Consider the following 26,606-nt stretch of genomic DNA (forward strand, 5'->3'; position numbering starts at 1 on the left):
CGTGGCATACTTACCACTCACTGAAGGTGGCCAAGGTCTTATTGATAACCGCAGCCGGATTATGGTCTTCCGGCTTCATATCGTGCGCCAACTCGTATATGGAGATGAAGCCCTACTCTGGAGGCCTCTGGCTAACTGCATATTACAGCTTACATGCAAGCTGGGTTACGACCGAGAACTTTTCTTGATGAACCCTCATCAAATCGATTCATCCTTGCTGCCCACCTTTTACCAAGGGGTGATGAACGCCTGGCAAGCCCTGTCCTTTTCCCGTGAAATGGCAACATACAACATGGAAATGTTGATGAATGAGCCCCTATGCTACAACCCCTTCCTGGAAAACAGCTTGAATAATAGGGGACTCGTTCAACGCTTTGTTGATGCCAAGCTGCTGCGAGTGAAAGACCTCATGACAGAGTCTGGGAGCTACCGGCTGAGTGCTGCCGCTGTGGCACAAAAAACCGGAATAAAATCTGTCAGGATCATCTCTCGGTTCCTTCAAGGGATATCCACAACGTATCGTAATACCTGCGAGGAACTTGGCCCTTCCCCCGAGGAAACAGCGGGTGACTTCCCCAAACTCCTAGTCTTCAGCCCGCCACTTAATCTGTCCCCTGGCCTGAACAGCCCTGATGATACTGCATTATCCCTTCCCGCCTTTCCAAAGAAAACTTTGTACAACGCGTACGTTAAAATTTTATACGCAAAAACATTTTCTGGGCACCCGAGGCTTCGATGGCGGGATGTTTTACCCCCAATACCCCCCAATTGCCTCAATTGGCGAAGTTTTTATCTTTTGCCTACTCCAAAGTATGTTGGAGATATTCAATGGAAACTTGTACACTGGATTTTACCTTATAATGTTTTACTGAACCGGTTTTCTACTGCTAACTCTAATCTATGCCCTTTCTGTGCATCCATTGAAACCCTACCGCATATATACCTTGAGTGTGAACGATTGCAACCTCTTTTTACATTCCTTCAGGAACGCTTTGTGAAGCTTGGTTCCCTCTTCAATCACAATGTTTTTATTTATGGTGTTTTAGGACCGTCTTCCCTTAGAAATGTGGTTTTAATGAATTTTTTAATTGGCCAGGCCAAGTTTGCAATTTATAAATCCAGAAAGAAAAAAATGGGAAACGCTTATGACTCGTCATATGATGTACTGCTCACCTTTAAGGCTCTTGTAAATGCAAGACTAAAGCTAGAGTACCGGTTTTTTAAAATGAACAAGAATTTAACATGTTTTAAAGAAAAGTGGGTTTTTAATGATGTCATATGCACACTTGATGATGATGATTTGATAATAATTTTTCCTTGAGACCATTTTTATTGTGCTTTGTTTCTTTATGACTGAACATTACTGATTTTTTGTACTCTTGTAATAAAAGGAAGAAACAGTCAGTCTCTCCCTCTCTCTCTCTCTCTCCCTCTCTCTCGCCCCCTGCTGGCCGTTCTTGTGTTGGGCGTGGCAAGATGGCGTGCACTCGTGTTCGTGTGCTGTAGCTCTGTGCTTATGTTGGTTCCCCCCCTCCCCATTCCTTTTTTCCCCATCGTGCTTTTGTCGTGTTCTTCGTTACCACCTGTGCCTCTTCCCCTCCCTTGAGACAGAGTGAGAGAAGAGCCCAAAGGTGAGAGCAGACCCGTTCGGTTCAGTTTACCTTACTCGCGTCGTGAGAACTTTATTATTTATTATTTCATTTCGACTTTATTTTTTTTGTGTCCTTTTCGCCTGGTCAAGGTGGAAAGGTGAGACATCGCCGTTATGGCGAGTGTTCGTGCACGGCAGGAAGGGTTTGAAACCCTAACAAGGAAGCATGCTTTCGTGTGTGTCCCTCCCGAAGGTGTTCCTACCGAGGACATTATCCTCGCTGTAGGGAATGTTATCGGCGATGAAAATGTCCGCGCCGCGTCGCGGATGAACCAAAAGTTTGTTGTTTTCGTGTCGGACGAGAAGTTCGTGCATGATGTTGTTAGTACCGGTCTGTCATTGAAAGGTGGGCAGTTCGTCATGGTTTCCCCGATGGACACACCGGCGATTAAAGTTATTATTTCAAATGTCGCTCCGTTTATCACAGATGATAAGTTAATGGCTGTTCTGACCCGGTATGGAACTGTTGTTTCCCGAATCTCGATGATTCCCCTGGGATGTCGGGATGAACGAATGAAACATGTTATGAGTTTCCGGAGACAAGTATTCATGGTGCTTCCTGATCGCGGCGACGATACAGGACTAAGCATCTCGTTTAAAATTTCGGTAAATGATCGTCAATATCAAATGTACGCTTCGTCAGGCACCTTAACGTGCTTCCTTTGTGGAGCCTTCGGACACGTTAAAAGGTTTTGTCCCAAAGCATCTTGTACGAAGTGCGGCAAATTGGGACACACCAATGTGGGCTGTAAAAAAGAAAACGCCCCGACCGTGCTTCCTCACGCCTCGACCGTGCTTCCTCACGCCTCGACCGTGCTTCCTCACGCCTCGACCGTGCTTCCTCACGCCTCGACCGTGCTCCCCGACGCTCAAACCGTGCTCCCCGATGCTCAAACCGTGCTTCCTGGTGCTCAAACCGTGCTACCTGAAGCCCCGACCGTGCTTCCCGACGCCCCGACTGTGCTTCCTGATGTCCCAACTGTGCTTCCCGAGGTCCCGACTACGCTTCCCGAAGCCCCAACCGTGCTACCTGAAGCCCCAACCGTGCTACCCGAAGCCCCAACCGTGCTACCCGAAGCCCCAACCGTGCTTCCCGAAGCCCCGACTGTGCTTCCCGACGCCACGACTGTGCTTCCCGACGCCCCGACTGTGCTTCCCGACACCCCGGTGCTACCCAAACCCAGTGAGATGGCACTTGGTGATGCTAGTACTGCTGGCGAACCCATGAATGAAGAACTTGTCATACTGACCAAAAAACGGAAAGCACCACTAACAAATAGCCCCGATGGTGCGATAAAGAAGGCTGTCTTGGGCAGAGACACTGTCTCTGCAAAAGAGGGCAAAACGTTTACAGCAAACGAAAATATCGAACGCCAAAGTGGAAAAGAGGATGTTACTGATTTCCCAGGCTCTGAGAATAAAGCCTTACATTGATCCGAACAATGCGGCCATTTTTGAGCCTGAACGCGAAGCCCTACCGGTTCCCCCTCCAGTAGCTGAGCGGACTGGTGACCAAACAAATTGCTCTGTCTTACAAACAGAAATCGTAACCCCGGCTACGCAGAGATCTGCAGCCATTTGCCAAAGCACACATAAAGAAAGTAAGCACCAGTCTGCTCGTGAGTGTGTACCAGAGTACCCAACGAAATCTCAGGAGATGCATCCAGAGGAGCTCGTGAGAGCTGCAAGTAAGGCCCAAGATCCAGGTGGGACATTATCAGACCTGTCAGAGTCTGAGGACGAGGTGGAAGTGACTGAGCTGTCACAGTCATCAGCATCTCAGTCACAGATACCCCCCCCAACACATCGTGTCGTTTCTAGCCGAAACGTACAGACAGCGTAACATAGTCATTAAAGACTATTTTGACGATTTGGTTGCATTCATCAACACTGCAAAATCCATAATTAAAACGCCTGAACAATTTGACCTGAATAAGTCACAATACCACAGGTTAAGAAAATTCATCACACGTGCAGGTGTAGAGTGTTCCCAGCCACAGGCTGATTTCATCAATACAGGATGAAAACTATAAAACTTGCAACTTTAAATATTAACGGTGGTGGTGCTAGCCACCTCCGCCAGGTTCAAGTAAAAAACACATTTCAACGGAAAAAGGTGGATGTGATCTTACTTCAAGAAACTCACATCACACCAAATGTGGAACATAACTGGCATCAACTTTTTAAGAGCCAATGCTATTTCAGCAATTTATCAGCTTCATCTGCTGGAATCGGCTTCTTGCTGAAGCCAGGCCTCGTGTGTGAGTCATGCCATTTTCAGGACGTAATAAATGGTCGGCTTAGCTCTCTCAAACTAGTAAGCCATAACTTCCATTACACCATTTTTAATGTGTCTGCACCAAGTGATAGCATAGAGCGTAAGTCCTTCTTCACCTCAATGATAAATCACTTAAGATCGGTTGATTTTGATCATTGTGTGTGTGTCGGAGGTGATTTCAATTGCACCTTCGACCCATCGGTTGACAGAAACTCTGTCGAACCCCATCCTGAGTCCCATGTACACTTATCCAATTTTTTTAGCACAATGGGCTTCGTTGATGTTTGGCGGTTGCACCACCCAAACACATCCCAGTACACCTGGTGTCGATGCGCCAATAGTCGAGTATCCTTGGCAAGGCTTGACAGATGGTACATCAACGTACCCTTTAAAAATACTGCGGTTTCTTCAAATCTTTTTCCTTCCGTGTTTTCATACCATCATATGGTAACCCTAAACCTTTCCTTTCCTCAACCCGCAAATAGGAGCGCTTATTGGAAGTTTAATGTTAGACTTCTAGAAGATGGTATGTTTAAAGAAGCCTTTCGTGTTTTCTGGGCAAGTCTAGTAGCAAAGAAATCTTCCTTTTCTTCATCCAGCATATGGTGGGATAACATGAAATCTCAAATTCGGGTTTTTTGTCAATGTTTCCAATCACACAGCACAAACGACAAGCACATTACAATGGCCCGGTTGGAATTGGATATTCTACAATTGGAGAGTAAATTGGCTCATGAAAACAATGACGCCAATTACCGGTTATTGCTTGTAAAGAAAGCTCTTTTAAGGGAGTTAGTTCAAGAGAAAGCAGCCGGTACATTAATTAGACTTAGAATACAGAATGTAAAAATATCAGACACCCCAAACAAGTCTTTCTTTCATTTAGAATCCTTAAGCAAGCCATCACGGCTAATCTCTTCTGTTTTGGACTCAAGAGGCAACGTTGTTGTCAACGAGGATGATGTTAGAATAAACATTATTGAATTCTTTACAAAACTTTTTGAGGAGCAGACTGTTTGTAATGATACAATGATGGATTTAACCTCTCACCTCCCCTCCCTAACTGAGGCTCAACGGTTGGAGCTTGACCTACCAATCACCCTCCTTGAGCTAACCTGTGCTCTTGCTGCCATGGATTCAGGGAAAGCTCCGGGTATTGACGGTCTACCTCCCGAATTCTTTCTGACATTTTGGTACCTTTTAGGCCCTGAGTTGCTGAATGTTTTGGACACTTCTATACAGACTGGTATAATGCCGCTGAGTCTAAGAAGAGCCGTAGTGTGCTTGCTCCCGAAAACTGAAGATCCCCGACTTTTGGTGAACTGGCGACCGATCTCCCTGCTGTGCACGGACTACAAGCTTTTTTCAAAAGTACTAGCTAATCGACTAAAAAAGGTTATTGGCGATCTAGTACTGCCAGAACAGAGTTACTGTGTTCCTGGAAGATCCATCCATGATAATATTTCTTTAATCAGAGATCTCATTGATGGTAACCGTGTTAAAGAAGACTTTGGAATGATGTCGCTTGATCTTGAAAAGGCATTTGACAGTATCGACCATAAGTTTATGCATCATGTGTTACAGGCATGCGGCCTCGGAGCAAACTTTCGTTCCTACATTTCCTTGCTATACACAGATGTATTTAGTTTAATTAAGATTAATAATGTGCTGGCTCCCCCCATCAAGGTTCGGAGAGGGGTTCGGCAAGGGTGCCCAGTCTCTGGTTTATTGTTTGCTCTTTCTTTAGAGCCTTTTCTCAATCTACTGAGAAAGAAGATTTCTGGAATAGCACTTTCTCCCATGAGTGCACCGCTAACCCTATGTGCTTATGCGGATGACGTCTGCATCTTTGTAAACGATAAGGATGATATTGATATCCTTGTTGAGTGCCTATCAAAGTTTCACGCTGCCTCCTCTTTAAAAATCAATTGGAACAAGAGCAAGACGTTATGGATACCCTCCCTTTATCACAACCTTCTTCAGCCTGTACCACAGCCGCCCCCATCCCTCCCCGCAGGGTTGCTGTGGGGAAGTGAGGGAATTAAGTACTTGGGCATATTCCTTGGTTCCCCACAGTATGCTCAGAGAAATTGGGACGGGGTAATTGAGCAAGTGGGAGAAAGATTGAACCGATGGAAAAGGGTTTTACCTCATTTGTCCTTCAAGGGCCGTGTGCTAGTGATCAACAACTTAGTTGCCACAATGTTGTGGCATAGGTTCATCTGCCTGCAACCGCCGGAGGCCCTACTCAAAGCACTCCAGGGCAAACTGGTGGACTTCTTCTGGGGAGGCTACCACTGGCTACGACCCGATGTGATATGTCGCCCCTCGGCTGAGGGTGGCCACAACCTCGTCGACATCAAAGCCCGCCTAATGGCCTTCCGGCTGCGGTCCATTCAACGTCTCCTCTACATGGAACATCTGCCAGGCCGGCTCCCTGCACGCCTTGTACTGCAGCGAGCGGGTAGGCTCGGGTACGGGTTTGAACTTTTTCAAATGAACCTCCAACATGTCGACATATCGGTTCTCCTTGCTTTTTACCAAAGCCTCTTAAATGCCTGGCAGAGCCTTTCTGTGAGTCGTCAGGCGGCCACATATGTAACGAAAATGCTGGCACACGAGCCTTTGTTCTATAACCCTCTCTTTCCCGACATTCCAAAGAGTCGAGATTTTTGCCAACACTTTATAGCAGCTGGTATCGTGAAGGTGCGGCATCTCCGACATGACTCAGGGTATGGTTGGAAATCCATAAGTGAAATCGCCGACCTGACAGGGATTTGGTCCCATAGGATGATTGCAAAAATTTTGAGGAAAATGATTCAGGTGGGACGGCAACTTGGCCTAACTTGGACTCGAGGTACAGAAGAAGATCTAAACGAGCCGACAGTGCCTAAATTGATTGTTGAACCCATTCAAAACGATTTGCCCCCTGTTAGCGATGGGTCAAAGCTCTTCCAGACAATGGACAGCAAGGGCATCTACAAGATGTGCCTCAAGCTGTTAAATGGGAACCCTTCGTTAAATGGAGTTACCCGATGGAAAGGATTGTTACCCGGAGGACCCCCCTCCGAACCTATCTGGGAAGCCATGTATAGTGAGCCCACATCCAAAAGAACAGGTGATCTCCAGTGGCGTTTGGCCCACTGGATTGTTCCCTCCAACATGTTTATTAGACATTTTTCTCCTGTATCTGTTTGTTGTCCCTTCTGTACAGTCAATGAGGACTTGTTTCATGCATTCATAGACTGTATCCGATTATTTCCTTTGTTTCTTTGGTTGAATTACATTGCACACGAAATGCATGTTACTTTTTCTTTGAGAAATTTCGTCTTTGGTTTTGCTCCTAAACAGAATCCTGCATCTAAACTGTTTAGTTTCCTAATAGCAACTGCGAAACTTGCTGTTTATTTGACAAGAAAAGACAAACTATCTGGCAAACCGATAGAGCACTGCAATATCATGTTGTGTTTGAATGCATTAGTCTCAGCAAGATTGAAACTGGAATTTACCCTTTCCAACGAGGCCGGAAATTTTCAAAACTTTGTTGATACTTGGTGTGTTGGTGGGTTTTGTGAGGTTAAAGAAAACGAATTTAGAATACTGTTGTGAGATACTGATTGTTTCTTATTTGATGATCATTGGGTGCTTCTTCTTTTTCTTTTTCTTGGCATTAGTGATTTCATTGCAAAACGTGTGTATTGTTACTTTTATATTTTATATTTTTGTAATAAAAGGACTAAAAAGTCAAAGTCTTTCTCTCTCTTTCTCTCTCTTTCTCTCTCTCTCTCTCTTTCTCTCTCTCTCTCTCTCTCTTTCTCTCTCTCTCTCTCTCTCTCTCTCTCTCTCTCTCTCTTTCTCTCTCTCTCTCTTTCTCTCTCTTTCTCTCTCTCTCTCTCTCTCTCTCTCTCTCTCTCTCTCTCTCTTTCTCTCTCGACACGCGTGTCACTCCGAGGGCGAGCCGAGGGCGTGTCACTCTCCGCTGGATATACGCAGCCACTTACCGGAGGTGACGTCAGATGCGCCTCAGCCACGAAGGAGAAACAGACGCCACCTCCAGCGCGACGAGACCTCCCGCATCTCTGGACCGGACCGGGTCGATTCTGCCCCTGCGCCAAGGTGCACCTTGAGCCTCGACTACCTGCCCTTCCTTGCCATCAATCCCCGTGTGAGTCAGTCTTGTCCCGTTTATCTGTCGTCTGTCGGGGTTACTATAAGACCGTGATTAAGTGCCTATCTTCCTATGCTGTCTCTCTTGTCCTTGTAATCTAACGTTCCGAACTATTATAACCTCCTCCGGAGGTCTTGAGAACTGTACCCCTGGTGTCGTGTCATTTAATCCAGCCGTTGTGTCCTTTCCATAATTGATTTAGCATAGCGCGACTCGGCCAACGTTCGAGTATAATCGGGTAAACTGTGACACGCCCTCGGAGTGACACGCCCTCGTAATGGAGAGGAGCCTCACCCAGCAAGCGCAGTGCCTCTGTTAAGATCCTTGTCCAAGTTCTCCCTTGTTGACGTGTGGAGAATCCGCAATCTTTCTGTCCGCCAATATACGTGGTGTCGGTGCTCAAAGAGTCGCCTCTCGCTCGCAAGATTGGACCGGTTCTATATTAACAGTATTTTTCTGAATATCGTGAGTGGCGCGGACATTGTCCCGAGTGGCTTCTCAGATCATCACATGGTTACGCTTTGTGCTTGCCTACCAGTTCGGAATCGTGGTGCTGCCTACTGGACCTTTAATGTGAGCCTTTTGGAAGAAAAAATGTTTGTTGATGCATTTCATGCATTCTGGAGGGCCTTGCTCCAACGTAAACCATCCTTCCCCCGCTTTGGGCAGTGGTGGGACAATGCCAAAGTACAGATGAGATTGTTTTGCCAACAATATGGAGCTTATCGTACTCAACACAACTCTGCCCTTCAATCCCTGATTGCCAAGGAAATATTATCCTTGCAATCCAACCTCTTGGCTTCTAGTACTGAGAGAACGAACTCTCTGCTGGCGAAGAAAAAAGCTCTTCTTGCTGATCTATGTGCAAAGCAAGCTAGAGGAGCGCTGATTCGCCTCCGAATGGAGAACCTGCGTCATTTGGATACCTCCTCCAAGTTCTTTTTTGCACTGGAAGTCCGAACTAAGAGAGGTCAGCAGATAACTTCAGTAAGGACGAAGGAAGGAAGAATAACGCACGATCAAAAAGACATCAGGTATTCCCTCAAGAACTACTTCTCTGACCTGTATCGCGCTAAGGGAATCGATAACGAGATCACGGGATCCTTGACTTCCTCCTTACCCACCTTGTCGGAGTCTGCGTGCCTGCAACTGAACAAGGAGCTAACCATGGAAGAACTCCATGCTGCTTTACAAACCTTACCTTCAGGTAAGGCCTCTGGCTTGGATGGGATACCTGCAGAATTTTACAAAGCTTTCTGGGACCTCCTGGGACCAGAGTTACTCGAAGTTTTGGTTGACAGCCTACGATTAGGCTTACTGCCGCTAAGCTGTCGTAGGGCGGTACTCGCCCTGGTCCCAAAGAAAGGAGACCTCCAGCAACCGCAAAATTGGCGTCCCATCTCACTGCTTTGTACGGATTACAAAGTTTTCTCCAAGGCTCTTACCAACCGGCTCAGGCCCGTGATTGGCGACATCATACACCCCGATCAATGCTACTGTGTTCCGAAAAGGACAATACATGACAGTATTTTTATCGTGCGTGATTTAATTGATATCTGTGATCTTAAACAAAGAAATGTTGGTTTGGTTTTTTTAGACCAAGAAAAGGCCTTTGACACCATTGATCACTTTTATCTTTTTTCGGTTTTACGTGGGTTTGGGTTTCCAGAAAATTTTATCTCTCACGTACAGTTACTGTATAATAATATCTTTAGTCTACTCAAGGTTAACAATATTTTATGTCCACCTTTCCCGGCCAGTAGAGGCATTCGCCAAGGATGTCCTTTGTCTGGCCTCCTGTACTCCCTCGCACTTGAACCTTTGCTTGTTCGCTTGCGTGCACGTCTTCTCGGTTTCCTTCCGCAACCAACGGCGCACCCAGTTAAGGTGATCGCTTATGCGGACGATCTTTGCGTAATCGTTCATTCGGATGAAGATGTCTCAGCCTTGGTCCAATGTGTCCATGAATTTAGTTTGGCAAGCTCTGCAAAGGTCAATTGGAAGAAGAGCAGTGCTCTTTACCTTGGTCCACAAAATGGAGCCATTCCTCCAACTCTGCCCGAACAACTTGAATGGACAAGGGATGGAATCCTTTATCTCGGTGTTTTTCTTGGCCCTGGAAACTTCATTTTAAAAAACTGGGAGTCTCTTATAATCAAAACTGAGAGACGGTTGCTGAAATGGAGGGGTTTACTTTGTCAACTTTCTTATCGAGGCCGAACCCTTGTTATAAATAATCTTGCGGCATCAATGCTTTGGCATGTTTTAATGGCACTGCAGCCCCCAGATCTCGTTCTCAAAAAGCTACAAGCTACTTTTATCGACTTTTTTGGGGGAGGTAAGCACTGGCTTCGACCTGGTGTGCTCAGCCTGCCTGCTGCTCAAGGAGGACATGGACTGATTGCTGTTTCTAGCAAAGTGATGGCTTTTCGCCTCCTTTCACTTCGTAGGCTGCTGTACACCCGACGTCTCGTGGAAAGCGTCGGCTCACTGCCTGCTTCAGCAAGCAGGGAAACTCAACTACGACCAAGAACTGTTCCTTATAGACACCACGAAAGTTGATGTAACACCAGTCCCTCTATTCTATAGGAGTATGCTGAAGGCATGGCAAGCGGTTCCTGTTCGCCGTGACAACAGGAACTATTCTCTTGAGCTGTTTTTAAACGAGCCCATCTTTCTAAACCCCATATTTGAAGGGGTCTGCAGTAACCGTGCTTTTATGCAAAAGTTTATCGACGTTGGATGCATCAAGGTTAAACATCTCAGAACCCCTTTTCCTTACAAATGGAAGCCAGCTGCTGACATTGCTGTAGCCACCGGAGTTCGATCCATTCGAGTCATAGGAAGGATCTTTTCTGTGATCCTGCGTTTTTTCAAGGGAACTGGGCTAAAATGGGCCCCACAGGCGGAAGCTAGCCCTTCTTTATCCGAATTTCTCTTTCCTAGACTTCTACTTCATTTTCAGGGCTTCACCTCTTTTCATTTGATGGAGAAATCTTGTGTTTATGCTTTGTGTGTTTTAACCCTTGTTCATGATAGACCCGCAGAACCGCAAGCGCACTGGGGGAGAATGTTCCGGACCACTCCTTTCACCACCATCAATTGGCTTACTATGTACAAGGCCCCCATCGCCAAGCGCTCCGGAGACTTACAATGGCGGCTGGCGCACTACATTTTACCATCAAATGTTTTATCGCATCGCATATGTTCCGATAACACGGAATTATGTCCGTTTTGCGGTGCGACGGAAACCATTTCTCACATTTTTGTTGATTGTCCTCGGTTGGCACCCCTTTTTACAGTTTTATCGCGTGTGGTCCGGGGGCTTGGCCTAATTTTTACGCATAGTGTTTTTATCTTCGGTTTCACCACTTCCCGCCTGTGTAAAGATGAGTGCCTTTTAGCCAACTATTTGTCTTCTGAAGCAAAACTTGCCATATACTTGTCGAGAAAACACAGGATGCAAAATGCCTGTAATTCTGCTGATGATGCTGTTCACCTCTTTAAAGCCTTCGTCACATCGCGTGTAAATCTTGAGTTTCAATCGAATGATTGCACAGTGTTCTCACAACGGTGGTGTGTCAAGGCATCCTTATGTCAACTGGCTGATGGTTCTCTTGCAATGAATTTATGATTTATCTTGTCTCCCATTTTAAACTTGTACAGCCATCGCCTTGAATTGTTTTTTGGGTTTTCACTGTGAACAATGTTTTCCTGGCAACAAACGGGGACAAATGTCGAATGTTTCTCTCTCTCCCTCTCTCTCTCTCTCTCTCTCTCTCTCTCCCCCTCTCTCTCTCCAAATTTGTGGGGGGGGGGGGGGGGGGGGTTACAGCTCGACCCGGGGGTAAATGAGTGAACTGATCACCGCTGTAGCCCCAGAAAGCTTGCAACTCCAAAGCTTCATACAAATGGAGCATCTGTAAGATGGAGAACCTACAAGATGGGGCACCTGCAAGATGGATGACCTGCAAGATGAATAACCTGCAACATTGCGTGCCTGCAAGATGGCGCACCTCCAAGATGGAGCACCTCCAAGATGGAGCACCTGCCCATTACGATCGGCCTTTTTTCAACACCTCTGGAGTGGCTCACAAGTCCCCAAGTTCATCAAGGAAAACATATCTGAAAAGTGTTATGATGTAATGCGTTCACAAACATTCTTCCAGCAGTGAACATGGTGACGTGTTACATGGTGCATTCAGAAAGGAACACGGTTGGGAAGGACACGGATGCTCTGTCGCTCCCGGCTACTGGTTGTGCGAGGTTTGTCTCCTGGTCTGTCCATTTGGATCGCATTGGGATCACCAATAAAAAAAAAAGGAAAAAAAGAAAAGAAAGAAAAAAAAAGTCTCTCTCTCTCTCTCTCCCTCTCTCTCTCTCTCCCCCTCCCTCTCTCCCCCCTCTCTCTCTCCCCTTCTCTCTCTCCCCCCCTCTCTTTCCCTTTCTCAATTTTTCACTTTATTTAATCAAACGCTTAATTTGCTCTTGATGTGTTCATAGTTCTTGTGTGAGCATTTCCTTTAAAATTTTAAAATTGTTTGTGGTTTCTGTTTGTGTCCTCACCTTTGGTTGGTAAAATTTTTATACTTGCTGACTTCTTTTGAATATCCTTTGTTCTTTTTTGGTGTGTTTATGATCCTTATACAATGTTTCTTTGAACTCGTTGCTTGGTTTAACACTGCTTTGTGGAATGGTTTTATACTTTTATAATAAAAAGATACAAAAGTCTCTTTCTCTCTCTCTCTCTTTCTCTCTATTTCTCTCTCTTTCTCTCTTTCTCTCTCTCTCTCTTTCTCTCTCTTTCTCACTCTCTTTCTCTCTCTCTTTCTTCTCTCTCTCTTTCTCTCTCTCTCTCTCTCTCTCTCTCTCTCTCTCTCTCTCTCTCTCTCTCTCTCTCTCTCTCTCTCTCTCTCTCTCTCTCTCTCCTCTCTCTCTCTCTCTTTCTCTCTCCAAAAGGACCATTCAGCAAACCAACCCATATACTTTCTCAACTACCATCTCAAAGAGGTTCAGTCACTCAAACTCTTGGGTCCCACTGTCAGTCATGATCTCTCTTGGGCAAGCCACATTTCAAAATTGGCCTCCAAAGCCAGACACCAGCTGGGCATCCTCCATCATACAAAGTCCTTCCTTGGCACAGCTGAACTCCTATCCACCGACAAGGCTTTCATCCACAGCTTGATGGAGTACTGCTCACCCCTCTGGACTGGCTCCCCTGTGGCCTGCCTTGCTCAGCTTGAAGCCATGAAAACCAATGCTTTCAAAATCGATGGAATCTCTCGCGATGAAGCCGAGTCCATCGGCCTATCACTTCGCCATCACTGACAGGTCAGTTGTTTCTCTGTCTTCTTCCACCTCATTTATGGTATTGCACCCTCTGCCCTCTCCCTGCTCTGTCCCCCCACACCCCACCAAGTATCTGTTGGACACCCCCCAAGTATCTGTTAGACACGCGGTTCACCAACAACCCCCTCTTAGTGAAGCAGCCTAAATCCAGAACCACTGCTCACCTCCACTCATTTATTCCTCTCTTTTCCCACCTGTGGAACCACCTTCCACACTCTCTTCGATGTCATTCTTCACTCCGGGTCTTCAAGACAGCTGCTCACCACCATCTCAGGTCATCCCCCATCCAAAACCATGATCTCTTCTCCACCCGTTAAACCAACTCCACCCCTCCCAAAGATTTTGCTTTTGTAACCATCTTGTCCACCTCTTGCGTTTTCCTCTAACCCTCATCGTTACCAGTCTCTTGTTTGTCTGTCTCCATCTACCTTCCCCCTCTGCCTTGCTGTTGATGTTTCCTTTTTCTCCTGTTGTTCCCTTTGTTATGTTATTTCCTGACATGTTCTGTGTTCTAGCTCTTCCGCAGGCCTAGACCATGTATAAAAAGTATGTCTCAAGCCTACTTCATGGATTTAATTCAGGACTCCTTGCTGGCCAGGACAAAGTTGTGATTGTATTATTTTGCAAGAAGTCAGTATCTGCATGAGAATGGTGGGGTCCGGCATGTCATGCAGCACAAAGTGGGTTCCGGACAGTTCTCATAGATAACCATTCCATTCATGCCGCAACAATGTCCTTGTGGCAAAGGGATATGTCTGACAAGCTTGATAAAATGGAATATGTATGCCAATTCTGATCAGAGTTGCATATTCTCTGATAGATGTCACCCTGGTTTGGCCAGAGTGAGGTTTATCATCAACATCATTTGTTTGTTGATGTTTGCAGACCAATCTGCTGATAACTTTCCTATGGAAGTCAAGTTGACCTCCAGTTTCCCTGCAGGACATCCCAGCATTGTTCATCCCAATAATTTGTCATATTTGAGCTTCAGGTTTTCTACAGGCCATAGCAACACAATCCACTAATGTAAGCATGCAACAATATTGTTACTTTGACCAGGTGAAAGTGTTTTTTAGATGCTAGGTGTTCAACTTCCTATCTGTAGATGCTAGGTGTTCAACTTCCTTTCTGTAGATGCCAAGTGTTCAACTTTGACTTGGTATAGTAATGAATGGAAAATACAGCCTGTGCATGGAGGATTCATTTTGAATTTGATTCAATATTTTTTCTCATTGTACTATGTTGTAGGTGTGCTTGACTTTTTTTCCATGTGTATATTGTTATGTGGAAAGGGGGCGGAGAGGTCCATAGCTAGACTGTAGTAAGTGTAACATGGACCGTGGGTTTCGAGTAGGTTTGATTGCCATGTATTAGGGACCTGTCAGAGTAAGTCGTTTTGTTACAAGTGACGCTGAGGAGGCAGTGTATGTAATTTATAGACATTAGACAGTATACATTTCGGGTTAGATTGTATGCGTAAAAACCTGTTGTTAGCAGGTGGGGCCAGGTGAGGACTTGCTGAGGCCACAAAAAGACACAACAGGAGCACTTTTTTACTTCAAACAGCCATCATGAACTGTTTAGCTGGTGCACCACAAGATATTGCAGCAGGGTGCGATGTGGAGCCCCATAATACAGGATATAACTTTTTTTTATTGGGGCCACCCCGCAGATCCAGAGTGTGGAGGGTGGGCCAGAGGACCTGCCATCCAGAAACTGTGTGTGGAAAAATACAGAGTCTACGAGAGCTGGGGGCTGGACATGCGCATGAAACCCATTGAACAAAGAACATCATTCTCTGATTCTCTTGATTTCTGTCTCTTTTTGCCTCCTGCATTGGTTTGTCATTTCTCAAGGAGGACTGCTCTCTGGAGACGTGGACGACGCCGCCTCACAATCCTGCGCTTCGACTGATTTGCTCCTGCATCCATCATTCCTGTTCCCGAACTTCACTATCGCCCAGCGCACCACTCATCACGCCATAGTGAAGTCCTCACCTGCTTACCCCACTGTTTCATAAGAGTGCGGTCTGTGGTGCATCATGAACTTATGGTTGTTCTTTATTAGCCCGTCCCCCATGTAGCGGGAGACGGGGTTTTGTAATTACTTCTGTGTGTCTGTCTATTTGTCCGGGTTGAAACTTTTTTTTTTACCATTTGAGCTTTTATCATTTTCAACAAAGCTTTATTATGAGAATATGGAGAAGACAAATAAATAATTTGGTCAATAGGTCAAAGGTCAACATCGCATGACTTTTCCAATTTTCTTCCAAATGACCTGAAATTTTAAGAATTTGCATAACCGGTCACTGAAATGGTTCACCAATCAAAAGTTAGAATCCGATTATTGTTTTCTTTTATATGAAAAGGTCAAAGGTCAAGGTTGCATAAAATATCAATATGTCAGTCATATTAATATGTCAGTGACCCAACATGACCCAATTCATGAAGTATTGGCTTAGCGGTTGCCTGGTGTTGGCTTAGCGGTTAGGGCACAGGCTTGGGATCCTAGAATCCTGAGTTCGAATCCCGGTCATCGATGAAATAACGCCAGGGGGGTTGACTCAGCCTGTCATCCTTCCGAGGTCGGCAAATTGAGTTCCAGCTTGCTGGGATGAATGTGCCGGTGTGTGCCCCGATTTACAATAGGTACACCATATCCCTGCACATCGTAAGAGGCGACTAAGGGTTGGCGTCAGGAAGGGCATCCGACCATAAAAACATTGCCTCAAAAAGGGAACCATGGTTGTCATGGGGCCCGCAAGGCTAACCCCCACTCTAGTGGGGGAAAAATGGCCTTAAAACGATCATTCATTCATATATTCATGAAGTGTAAGCTATTCTATCAACAAGGTGAAAAGGTCGTCACAAAGTCGTCAATTTCCTTCAGATTGACTTCAAATTTGAGCAGGGTTTGCATATTGGGTCACTGAAGCCTATTGCATTTGAGGTCAAAAGGTCAATGTTGCCTAAAATTGTCCTATCTTTGTATTTTCACCTCCGCAACCGAAGGGACAGGGTTTGATCTGTCATCAACCCCTGTCTGTTTGTTACTTGCAAAATCGAAGATTTTTCAAGTATATTGGTTGGTTGCGTTTGTGGTTCTGTCTGTCTGTCTGTTTGTCTGTTTGTTTGTTACTTGCAAAATCGAAGATTTTTCAAATATATTGGTCGGTTGCGTTTGTGGTTCTGTCTGTCTGGCTGTCTGTTTGTTTGTCTGTTTGTTTGTCACCGGCCTACTGGTCACAATTCTAAACCGATCGTCACGAAACTTCACGAAGTTGTATCGGTTGTCCCAATTGAGAAGCCTATTCGTTTTGTGGTCAAAGGTCAAAGGTCATCTGGAGGTCAAATTTCTAAAATCGCCATTTTAAATCCGATGGACTTGAAAATTGAATAGCATTTGTATATTGTCACTAAATTGGGAAATGAACTATTTTTGATGTCAAAAGGTCAAAGGTCAACTCAAGATCAAATTTTCAAAATCATCCATTTTCATCTAAAAAGCCATCAATTCTCACCCGATTGACTTGAAAATTGAACAGCCTTTGCATATTGAGTCAATAAATTGGGAAACATACTATTTTTAGGTCAAAAGGTCAAAGGTCAACTCGAGGTCAAACTTCCAAAATCATCAATTTTCATCTAAAAACCCATCAATTTGCATCCAATTGACTTGAAAATTGAACAGCATTTGCATATCGCGTCAATAAATTGGGAAACCAACTATTTTTGAGGTCAAAAGGTCAAAGGTCAACTGCAGGTCAAACTTCCAAAATCATCAATTTTCATCTGAGAAAACGTCACTTTTCATCCTGTTGACCCGAGCTTTGATCAAGATCGTAAATTTTAGTCTTCATGCTATTTTAGTCTTCATTTTTTTCTTGGGGGGGTGGGGGGGGGGAGGGGGTAGAGTTGGTCAAAAGGTAGAGTTCACCAAATGGTAGAGTTCACCAAATGGTAGAGTTGGTCAAAAGCAACAAAGCCTATTGTTTTTGGGGTCAAAAGGTCAACATAGGCCAAAGGTATGTATAGGCTTTAAGTTTAGGCCGCATGCCTCACCTTCGGACCTATTCGGACAAATTAAGCCCAGGTTTCCTAATACAGTCGTGTATCGTTTCAGTCGTATCGTTTTCGTAATAATAATAATGTAGTAAATATAACCGTCACACTTTAATCCCAATGTCGTAAATGGAGAGGTAATGGATTGAAGCGGTGTATGGTTCATGATCAATGATGAGCGGTGTTCGGCACTAATATTAATAATCGCAGAAGTAAGGAATTAGCCTCAGTTTTTTTAATGGTAATATCATTTTCGAAATAATGATAATAATTCACCAAATGTCCATCTGTCTGTCTGTCTGTCTGTCTGTTCGAAGGTACCGTAAAAACTGCTGAACAAATCTCAACGATATTTTGGGTGGATAATCTTGGCATCTCCAGGAGTAAAATAGGCTATATTGTTTTCCCAATTTCAGCTTTAGTCTCCAGCATTCTCAGGTTTGGACTCCCACATAACATTCGCGTTCGCATACCGTTCATTGTTCTCATTGTGACGATGTTGTTTTCCCGGGTGCCACACAAACGGCTGCACCGATCGCTGCAAAGCTGCACCGATCGAACTCGGTTACCCCGGACAAAGACCTTTTATAAGAACACGGGTTGAATCCCTGCTTGAGAGAATTCTAACCCATTTCGACTGAAGGAAACACGTATCGGGAGTACATACGACATAGCGATTGTGAACACCATTATCGACCACGATTCACGATCACGATCATCATGATCATCACGATCATGGCGTATCGATCACGATTTGAAACATGATGGAATAATATTTACCGATATGAACAGTGATGTGGCTTTTATTGAAATTCTAAAGATACTGTTTAGATTTTGATGATTTGCGTGTGATATGATTCAACCGATGTTTATATGAGTCGTTTAAAATAAAAAAGCCTTCAATTTCTGATATTTTGCCATCACCATATGCAGATTCGCCACGGTCCCACTATCGATGTTTCTATACGTGAACGTACCCGTTTGTTTGTGAACGGGAACGTTTTTCATGGAAGTCCTTCACGAGCTTGCTGTCCATGTCTGACGTGCGACTGAAGGTGCTACAGGAATGTGGAATTTATTGGTTTCATGCTTTAGCATTCGCCGTATCTGTATTGCCTGTTTGCTTCTGGACTCCAACCCGTGCATAGCACGGGTATCTCCTGTTCCGCACAAACGGCTGCACCGATCGCTGCACAGCTGCACCGATCGGACTCGGTGACCTCGGACAAAGACCTTTTATAAGGACACGGGTTGAATCCCTGCTTGAGAGAATTCCAACCCCCTCCCCGCCATCACGACCATCTCTCCAACTCACAATCCCACGAGATATGCGGAAAGGACGACCCAAAACCAATATAAACATCATTAAAAGTAAATAATGACCTCGGCCAAAGTTCAAACGACATTTAATCTCTACATGAGAGAATTCCACATAGCTATTTGGGCGGTGAATACGCTAACAGATCGCGATCACGATTTGAAACCCGATGGAATAATATTTACCGATATGAACAGTGATGTGGCTTTTATTGAAATTCTAAAGATACTGTTTAGATTTTGATGATTTGCGTGTGATATGATTTAACGGATGTTTATATGAATCGTTGAAAATAAAAAGCCTTCAATTTCTGATATTTTACCTTTTCATTTGGGCCTTCAAATTGAAGCCCCGCCCGCAGGGCGGGTACCTTTGCTGGTAATGATAATTAATGTAACGTTAATATTATAGTAAATCTAATCGTAACACTAATCCTTTCGTCGTGACTGCAAACGCACTGGAAGTTAAAATATATCATTTTCTACAAATTAAAGTAGCGGCAGTTTTTTGTTCGTCACGTCATTACGTCTATGATGTCATTATGACGGCTGACTCCACCGACCAACATTTTAATTTACTGGTAGGCCTAAACCCACTCACTACAGGAGCTGCAGGAAGGGTCATTCATCTTTGGGGTATATAGATTACAGTTGTTCTATGGTGGGGTCTCAAGAACATTGGGTCTGTGTTCATTTACCAAGTTTCTTGTGGAGAGATCGCCAAGTGGTTTAAGCATTCGAGCAAGCACTCCATTCAAAACCCTTAAGGAACGCCTGGCTTGGCAAGCGCTAGCTAGCTGCTTGGTAAATGAGCACACCTCCAACCCTTGTGGGGTATATAGATTACAGTAGATCTTCGCTCAGTTCTGTAAGTAAAACTCACCTCACGGATGTCGGGATTCCTCCAAATTTATTTGTTTAATGTTACTAACAGCATTAGCGACTGTTAAAAAACCTAACCATGTGTGTTTTGTGGTTTATAATATATTACAAGCCCGGTCTTGTTCGCCGCTGTTAGACTTTTGGTCTTGTGTTTTGACAAGTATAGTACTCTGGTTTGTGAGTGTGTTTGTCTGTACGCTCACTTATACTTGCCTACAGGTCACAATTTTAAACCGATCTTCACGAAACTTCACCAAATGTTGGAGTTCGTGGTCCAAATTTTTTTTTTTGTTCGTGGTCGAATTACGTGGTCCAAACTACTAAGTTCGTGCTCCAAATCCAAAAATATTTTTGAGGTCAAAAGGTCACCATCAGCCAAAGGTCAACCACTTTCTTCAAATTTCGAAAATCCTCAATTTTCATCCGATTGACTTGAAGTTTGAATAGGATTTTCATATCAGCGAACTGAATTCAACCACCAACTATTTTTGAGATCAACATCGTTCACAAGGTCAACATAGGCCAAAGGTAAACCACCTTTTTTACAAATTTCTAGAATCCTCAATTTTCATCCGATTGACTTGAAATTTCAATGGGATTTTCATATCAGCAAACTGAATTTAACCACCAACTATTTCTGAGGTCAACATAGGCCAAATTTCTAAAATTGTCAATTTTCATCCTATTAACTTAAAATTTGGAGGCAATTTGCATATCATGTCACTGAATTCAACCACCAATTATGGGTCGAACTACGTGGTCCAAACTACTAAGTTTGTGGTCCAAATCCAAAAATATTTTTGAGGTCAAAAGGTCACCATTGGCCCAAGGTCAACCACTTTCTTCAAATTTCGAAAATCCTCAATTTTCATCCGATTGACTTGAAGTTTGAATAGGATTTTCTTGAAGTTTTGACTTGAAGCCGCTTTGAGGTCAAAAGGATGCTCTACTGAGTGCCATTATGCTTTGTTCTATTTTGCCGCTGTATGAATGATTTTTCATTTGTCTGTTTCTCTGTCTATCTGATTGTCTGTTTGTCTGGCCACACAGAATAAATATGATTTTCTCTGCAACTGTTGGTCCGATTGACAGAAACTTTTGACCATAGGTACAACTGTCATAGGTCACATAACTGTCATCGGATAATTATGATGTCATAGGTCACATGGTATGGCCGCCATCTTGGAAAAACCGAAAAACTTTGCACCTCTATATCTCGGAAAGCGCTGCATAGAAAAATGGAGACCACTGAAACCAATGACAATTTAAAAAAAAATCAAAAGGTCCAACCACTGAAAACACGTCTTGGTGAGGGTCTGCAATCTCTGATTGCTCTTTCTAGTTAATTTTTGTTTACTAAGTCGAAGCTCGTGGAAAGAGCTAACACATTGAAAATGGTAAGAGTTTTACACCAATAAGTAACAATTTTAATATTTACTCATGACCAAATCGGTAACCGTTCACTTTTTGCAACATCTCTGGAAAGCTGTTTTTGACAAGGTAAAGAAAATAAGACCAAAAGTCTAACAGTGGCGTAGCCGGGCTTGTAAAATATTATAAACCACAAACACACGTTTGGCTTTTTCAACAGTCGTTAATGCTGTTTATAACATTAAACAAAGAAATTTGGAGGAATCCCGACATCCATGAGGTAAGTTTTACTTACAGAACTGAGCGAAGATCTACTGTAATCTATATACCCCACAAAGGTTGAGGTGTGCTCATTTACAAAGCACCTAGCTAGCGCTTGCTAAGCCAGCCATTCCTTAATGGTTTTGAATGGAGTGCTTGCTCGAATGCTTAAACCACTTGGTTATCTCTCCACAAGAAACTTCGTAAATGAACACAGATCAAATGTTCTTGAGACCCGACCATAGAGAGACTGTAATCTATATACCCCAAAGGGGAATGACCTTTTCTGCCGCTCTCAAAGTGAGCGGGTGTTTAAGCCGTAATGACATCATATACGTAATGACGTAGCATGACGGCTGGACACAAACCTTCCGCTACTTTAATATATATAAGATATATATTTAACCTCCAGTAACGTTGGAATAACTACAAAGGGATTAGTGTTACGATTAGATTTACTATAATAATAACGTTACATTATTATTATGAAAATTATATTATTTTTTAAAAACCGAGGTGAATTCCTTGCTTCCGCTTTTACACCACTTCAATCCATCAACTTTCCATTCACGACATTGGGATTAAAATGTTATGGTTATATTTACTACCACTGTATTAATACCACTGTATTAAGAAACCTGGGTTGAAATTGTCTGAAGCGGACGGTGAGTCATAAACACCTGAGGGCTGAGGCCTATACTACGGTATTGTTGGAAGAGACATAAAGTCGATGCTTTCGATATTTGATGGTCATTTTAACAATCGGTTTGTTTGAGTTTCACACTGAATGAAAACGTAAAGGTAGAGCATGGCGATTGTGATATATGACAGGTCCGACGATATGTTCGGCATGAACGGCATATAAATCAAAATGGCGGTGCGTGGAGAGTCAGCCGCCGTAATGATACATGCATACATATATACATGCATACATATCATATATACATGCATACATACATACATACATGCATACACACATACATACATGCATACATACACACATGCATACATGCATACATACATGCATACATACATACATACACACATGCATACATTCATACATGCATACATACATACATGCATACATACATACACACATGCATACATACATGCATACATACATACATACACACATACATACATACATGCATACATACATACATGCATACATACATGCATACATACATACATACATACATACATACATATACATACATAAATATCTATATATACATACATACATATATACATACATACATACATACATACATACATACACACATACATACATACATACATACATACATACATACATATATACATACATACATATTGTAACGGATTTGAGAAGTGTAACGGATTTGAGAAGTGTAACGGATTTGAGAAGTGTAACAATTTTGAGAACGTGTAACGAATGTGAAAAGTATGGTTTTGTTGTGTGTAACACCCTCGTAATGTAAAGAATGGTGGCAGCTCGTCCTCTTAGTTAATTCCATAAACCTACACACAGGACACGATATATCCTTTTAAATAGTTAGTCCCTTATTCTCTGTGTAGGCTAAGGATGTGTTTCCCACTAGTTTGACTCTTCATTGCACCGAATTAAATAAGAGTAGGCCCTCCGACGCCCCATGGCAGCTTCCAAGTGCCAGGTTTGCACTTTGCTGCGTTTTCATCTGCCGTCCACTTTGCAGCAGTTGACTCCATTACGCACGAGGTAACGCCGAAGAAGAAAGGCGGGGTCTCCACCTCGTCATAGAGGGGAGGAGTAAGTCGGCCCTGCTCATCCAACCCAGGACGAGGGGTTTGGCTTGAGGGGGCGGAGAGAGAACGTTTGGGGAAGGTTCGAAAAGGGTGAAGGGCGGGGCCTATATAACCCGCTGCTGTATGCTCCCAAAAGGAGTTGAGATGAGCTGAGAGGAGGGATGAGTTCTGGGTCCAGGAGATGCGCTGGAGACAAGCAGGTGTGACCGAGCTGCCATGAGACGTGCCGCGCTGCAGGAGAAACAGACCGGGGCAACGCAAGGAGCGCACGAGGCAGTACGGAGAAAGGAACTTCGCCCGCGCAGTTTGGGACCAAAGCTCGGCTTCTTGACGGCGGTGCCTTCTGGCCCGACCGTGCCCAGCACCCGCTGAACCTTCCTTGCCTCTAAAAGCCACCCATCTCCAAGCCATTCCTTCCTGCCTGCATTTCCCCATGTAAGTGTGATCGTCCGTCTGTCTTTAATGTTGTCCTGGGGTTTATTAATTAAGCTTGAATAGATAAGCTAATGATTTCACTGTGTGTCTGCTCCTTCCATTTTCTGTATATAAACGACTGCTCTCGTTGCTTTGGCTTGTGAAAATACTTAATAAATTCTGTTATTCCTCCGTACTTCTTCTTCTTCTTCATTCTCGTTCGGTCGCTTTAGAGGTTTCCCGATTGAATAGCGGTGGCGCGATCCGGCCAAAGTTTGGGGTAAATCGGGTTTTAGTTAGGGGAATAACTGTTCGGTCGCGGAGCCTCCGCTCGGCAAATATAACATCTTTAACCGCGTCCGTAACAATATATACATACATACATATATACATACATACATATATGCATACATACATATATACATACATACATACATACATACATACATACATACACTGTTCTAGACGGCTCTGCCTGATGGGCTCGCCTTAAAAATATGTGTTTTACAATGCCAGGAAAAATGCCTCTGGCTGTAGATAAGCTGACCTTTGCTTTGTCGAAGTCTGCTTTGGCAGTGGTGTTATCAATGATGCAGTTATTGGTACAAGGTCCTAGCGTTGCACACATCAACAGGATGGAAACTGCTGCGTGCCACTCTGGGCCTGCCATTCTGTTCAATAAACAAGCACAAGTCAAAGATTGCATTAGCAAAGCACTCCAGATATGAACCACAGTGCGTTAACGAGCAATGGAATGATTTCATGGTGACATTAATGTATAAAAACTTTCTTTACCGTACTTCCGGTGGTGGGGTTAAACCGAAACGTCTGCGGCTTCCACGACGGTTAGCGTAACCACAATGGACGTCCTGTTGATTTCATGCATTGTCCTTTTTTTTTTTTTTTTTACCTGTCCGCCGACTTAGATCGACACCAGGCTTCACTAGCAAGACTAGTTCATCATTCGACAACAATGTACACTTTTTGACGTATCCATTTTGTCTGTTAAATATGTAAATATGAAAATGTCATGGAACACGTATATACGCCCATACTCCTCACTCCATCCCAGCCGAAACATAATTGTTAAATTCCATTATTAGGGATGGAGGGGGAGAAGGGAGGGAAAAGAGGGGGAGGAGGTTGGGGAGGTCGGCAGAGGGGGAGGGAAAGAAGGTGAAAAGGAGTGGGAGCGGTGAGATATACTGCATACACGTCTTTTAGGTGGGGGGGGGGGGGGGGGGGTTTGGGGGGAACTAAAAAATTATAATTAAGAAACAATCCTGAGTTTCCAACTTATTGCTAAATTGATCGCTCCGATGGATGCACATAATATGCACCCATAATATAAACCACGGTGCCAATGAAAAAAAATATGGAATAAAAAGTTTCTCCAAACTGTCCGTATTTCTTGATTATTATTTTTTTGTATCAGTGACCGTCCCTATTCATCCGTAAAACGGGGGTGAATAGGGACAGCCATAAAAATCCTATTTATTCCTATTTAACCCATATATGGGGTTAATAGGGACTATAAGTTGCTTTTTAAAAAACAAGAGAACACTTTCAACCCAAATATCAACAAATCAGTATGGTTATCAATTTTCAGCGAAAAAAATTTCCGAACTTTTTTCCGTTTGTGTCCCTATTCACCCCATTTCACGGTATGTGATGAGGAAGACTTGAATCAATTTTGGTGAAGATTCGAATGCAAATCCAGATCAGAGAATTTTTAACTGTTTCTTCACCATTGTGATATATATATTTATTTTTTTGGGGATATAAGATCGAGGCTCGTGTAAGAGCTAACATTAACTACAAAAAAAAAACCGACACATGAGACGAAATAAAGGGAGCGGGAGACAAGATGGGGAGAGAGGGGGAAGCACACAAGTACAACATTTGAGAGCAGGGACATCGGGAGATCTGTGGGAGGGAGAGGGCTTGGGGGGGAAGCGTGGGAAGGGGGGTGGAGGTGGGAGAGGTATAAGACACATGGACACTGCTAGGACTTCCAGGAAAGAAGTAGGTATTTCAAAAAAAGTGGATCTGGGGTGAATTAGCGGGGGTAGAAAAGATCAAAGTTTTGGATGGGGGAAGATAAGAGATGGTGGTGAACAGCTGTTTTAAAGACCTGGAGGGAGGAGTCGGATTGAACAGAGTGATTGGACTAAAACCGATATGTAGCACGATATCTCGAAAAGTTATGGACGGATTGGGACGTAACTTGGTGGACAGGTTGGGTGTGTGTCAATGACTAAACGGTAAAATTTTGGATGTGCAAATATGGCAGAATTTTCACCCCCTTCTCGCTCCCCCTTTCCTTTCTGCTCCTTATCTGCCCCTCTCTTTCATATGATCCCCTCAAACTCCTCTACCTTTATTCCCCACTCCACAATCCTCCTCGCTCTCTCTCTCGCTTGTATAATCGTCATTAATACTCTTCTTTTTATCAATTTAGTTCACTCCCACCCCAAGCCCCCCTCTCCATCAACCCACAGTGCACACATAATAAATATGTAGTCCCAAATCTGGCTTAGTCTGTGAACCTGTCATCCAGTTGTTGTTTTTTCTATACTCTATAGCCATGACACATCAATCCCTGTTTTCTTTCCCGGCCTCTACTGTTGACCCTCCTTGATATGAGACTGCTCTCGCCTTCCACAAAGTTTATATGATAACTTGTTGATACTCTACCAGACAACAACAAAAAGTTACAATTTTACTTTCCATTACAATGCAAAAGCGCAGGCGTCCTTCCTTACCTTGGACTCCCTGTCATGCAGAGCTCTGTTTAAAAAAAATGGCCAGCAGATTGTCCATTAAATATGTTTTTAACTGCCCGCCTCCTCGACCCATGTGATTGGCGAAGAGGACACACAATCTGATTAACAACAGACTGTGGCCGGGAAGATATCCATAGAAATCTGTTTGCAAGGCAATGCTGATAAAGGAAGCAATGTTTGTTGGGATCCTCTGCACCCACAATGGACCTTCCTTTCTCTTTTCAAAGCAAATGGACATAGTATCCCTTACCGTGTGAAGATTCTCAGTTAAAATGCTCAATGCTCCCAGTTTGGACATGTTCTC

General features: G+C 43.9%; 1 protein-coding gene across 1 annotated transcript in view; it reads right to left on the reverse strand.

Moving 5' to 3' along the window:
- RBP4 (retinol binding protein 4) overlaps nt 1-26,406 on the reverse strand; it is a 106,049-nt gene extending 79,643 nt beyond the window's left edge. The window contains exons 1-2 of the mRNA XM_078773900.1: nt 26,282-26,406; nt 24,064-24,187 (exon numbers count right to left, since the gene is read on the reverse strand). Of these exons, the coding sequence (XP_078630026.1) occupies nt 24,064-24,187; nt 26,282-26,298 (141 nt within the window). The 5' untranslated portion in view covers nt 26,299-26,406. The remainder of the gene's footprint in view (nt 1-24,063; nt 24,188-26,281) is intronic.
- Between the last annotated feature and the right edge of the window lie 200 nt (nt 26,407-26,606).

The sequence above is a fragment of the Myxine glutinosa genome, chromosome 3 (assembly GCF_964187855.1).
Source record: "Myxine glutinosa chromosome 3, kmMyxGlut1.1, whole genome shotgun sequence".
NCBI classification, from domain to species: domain Eukaryota; kingdom Metazoa; phylum Chordata; class Myxini; order Myxiniformes; family Myxinidae; genus Myxine; species Myxine glutinosa.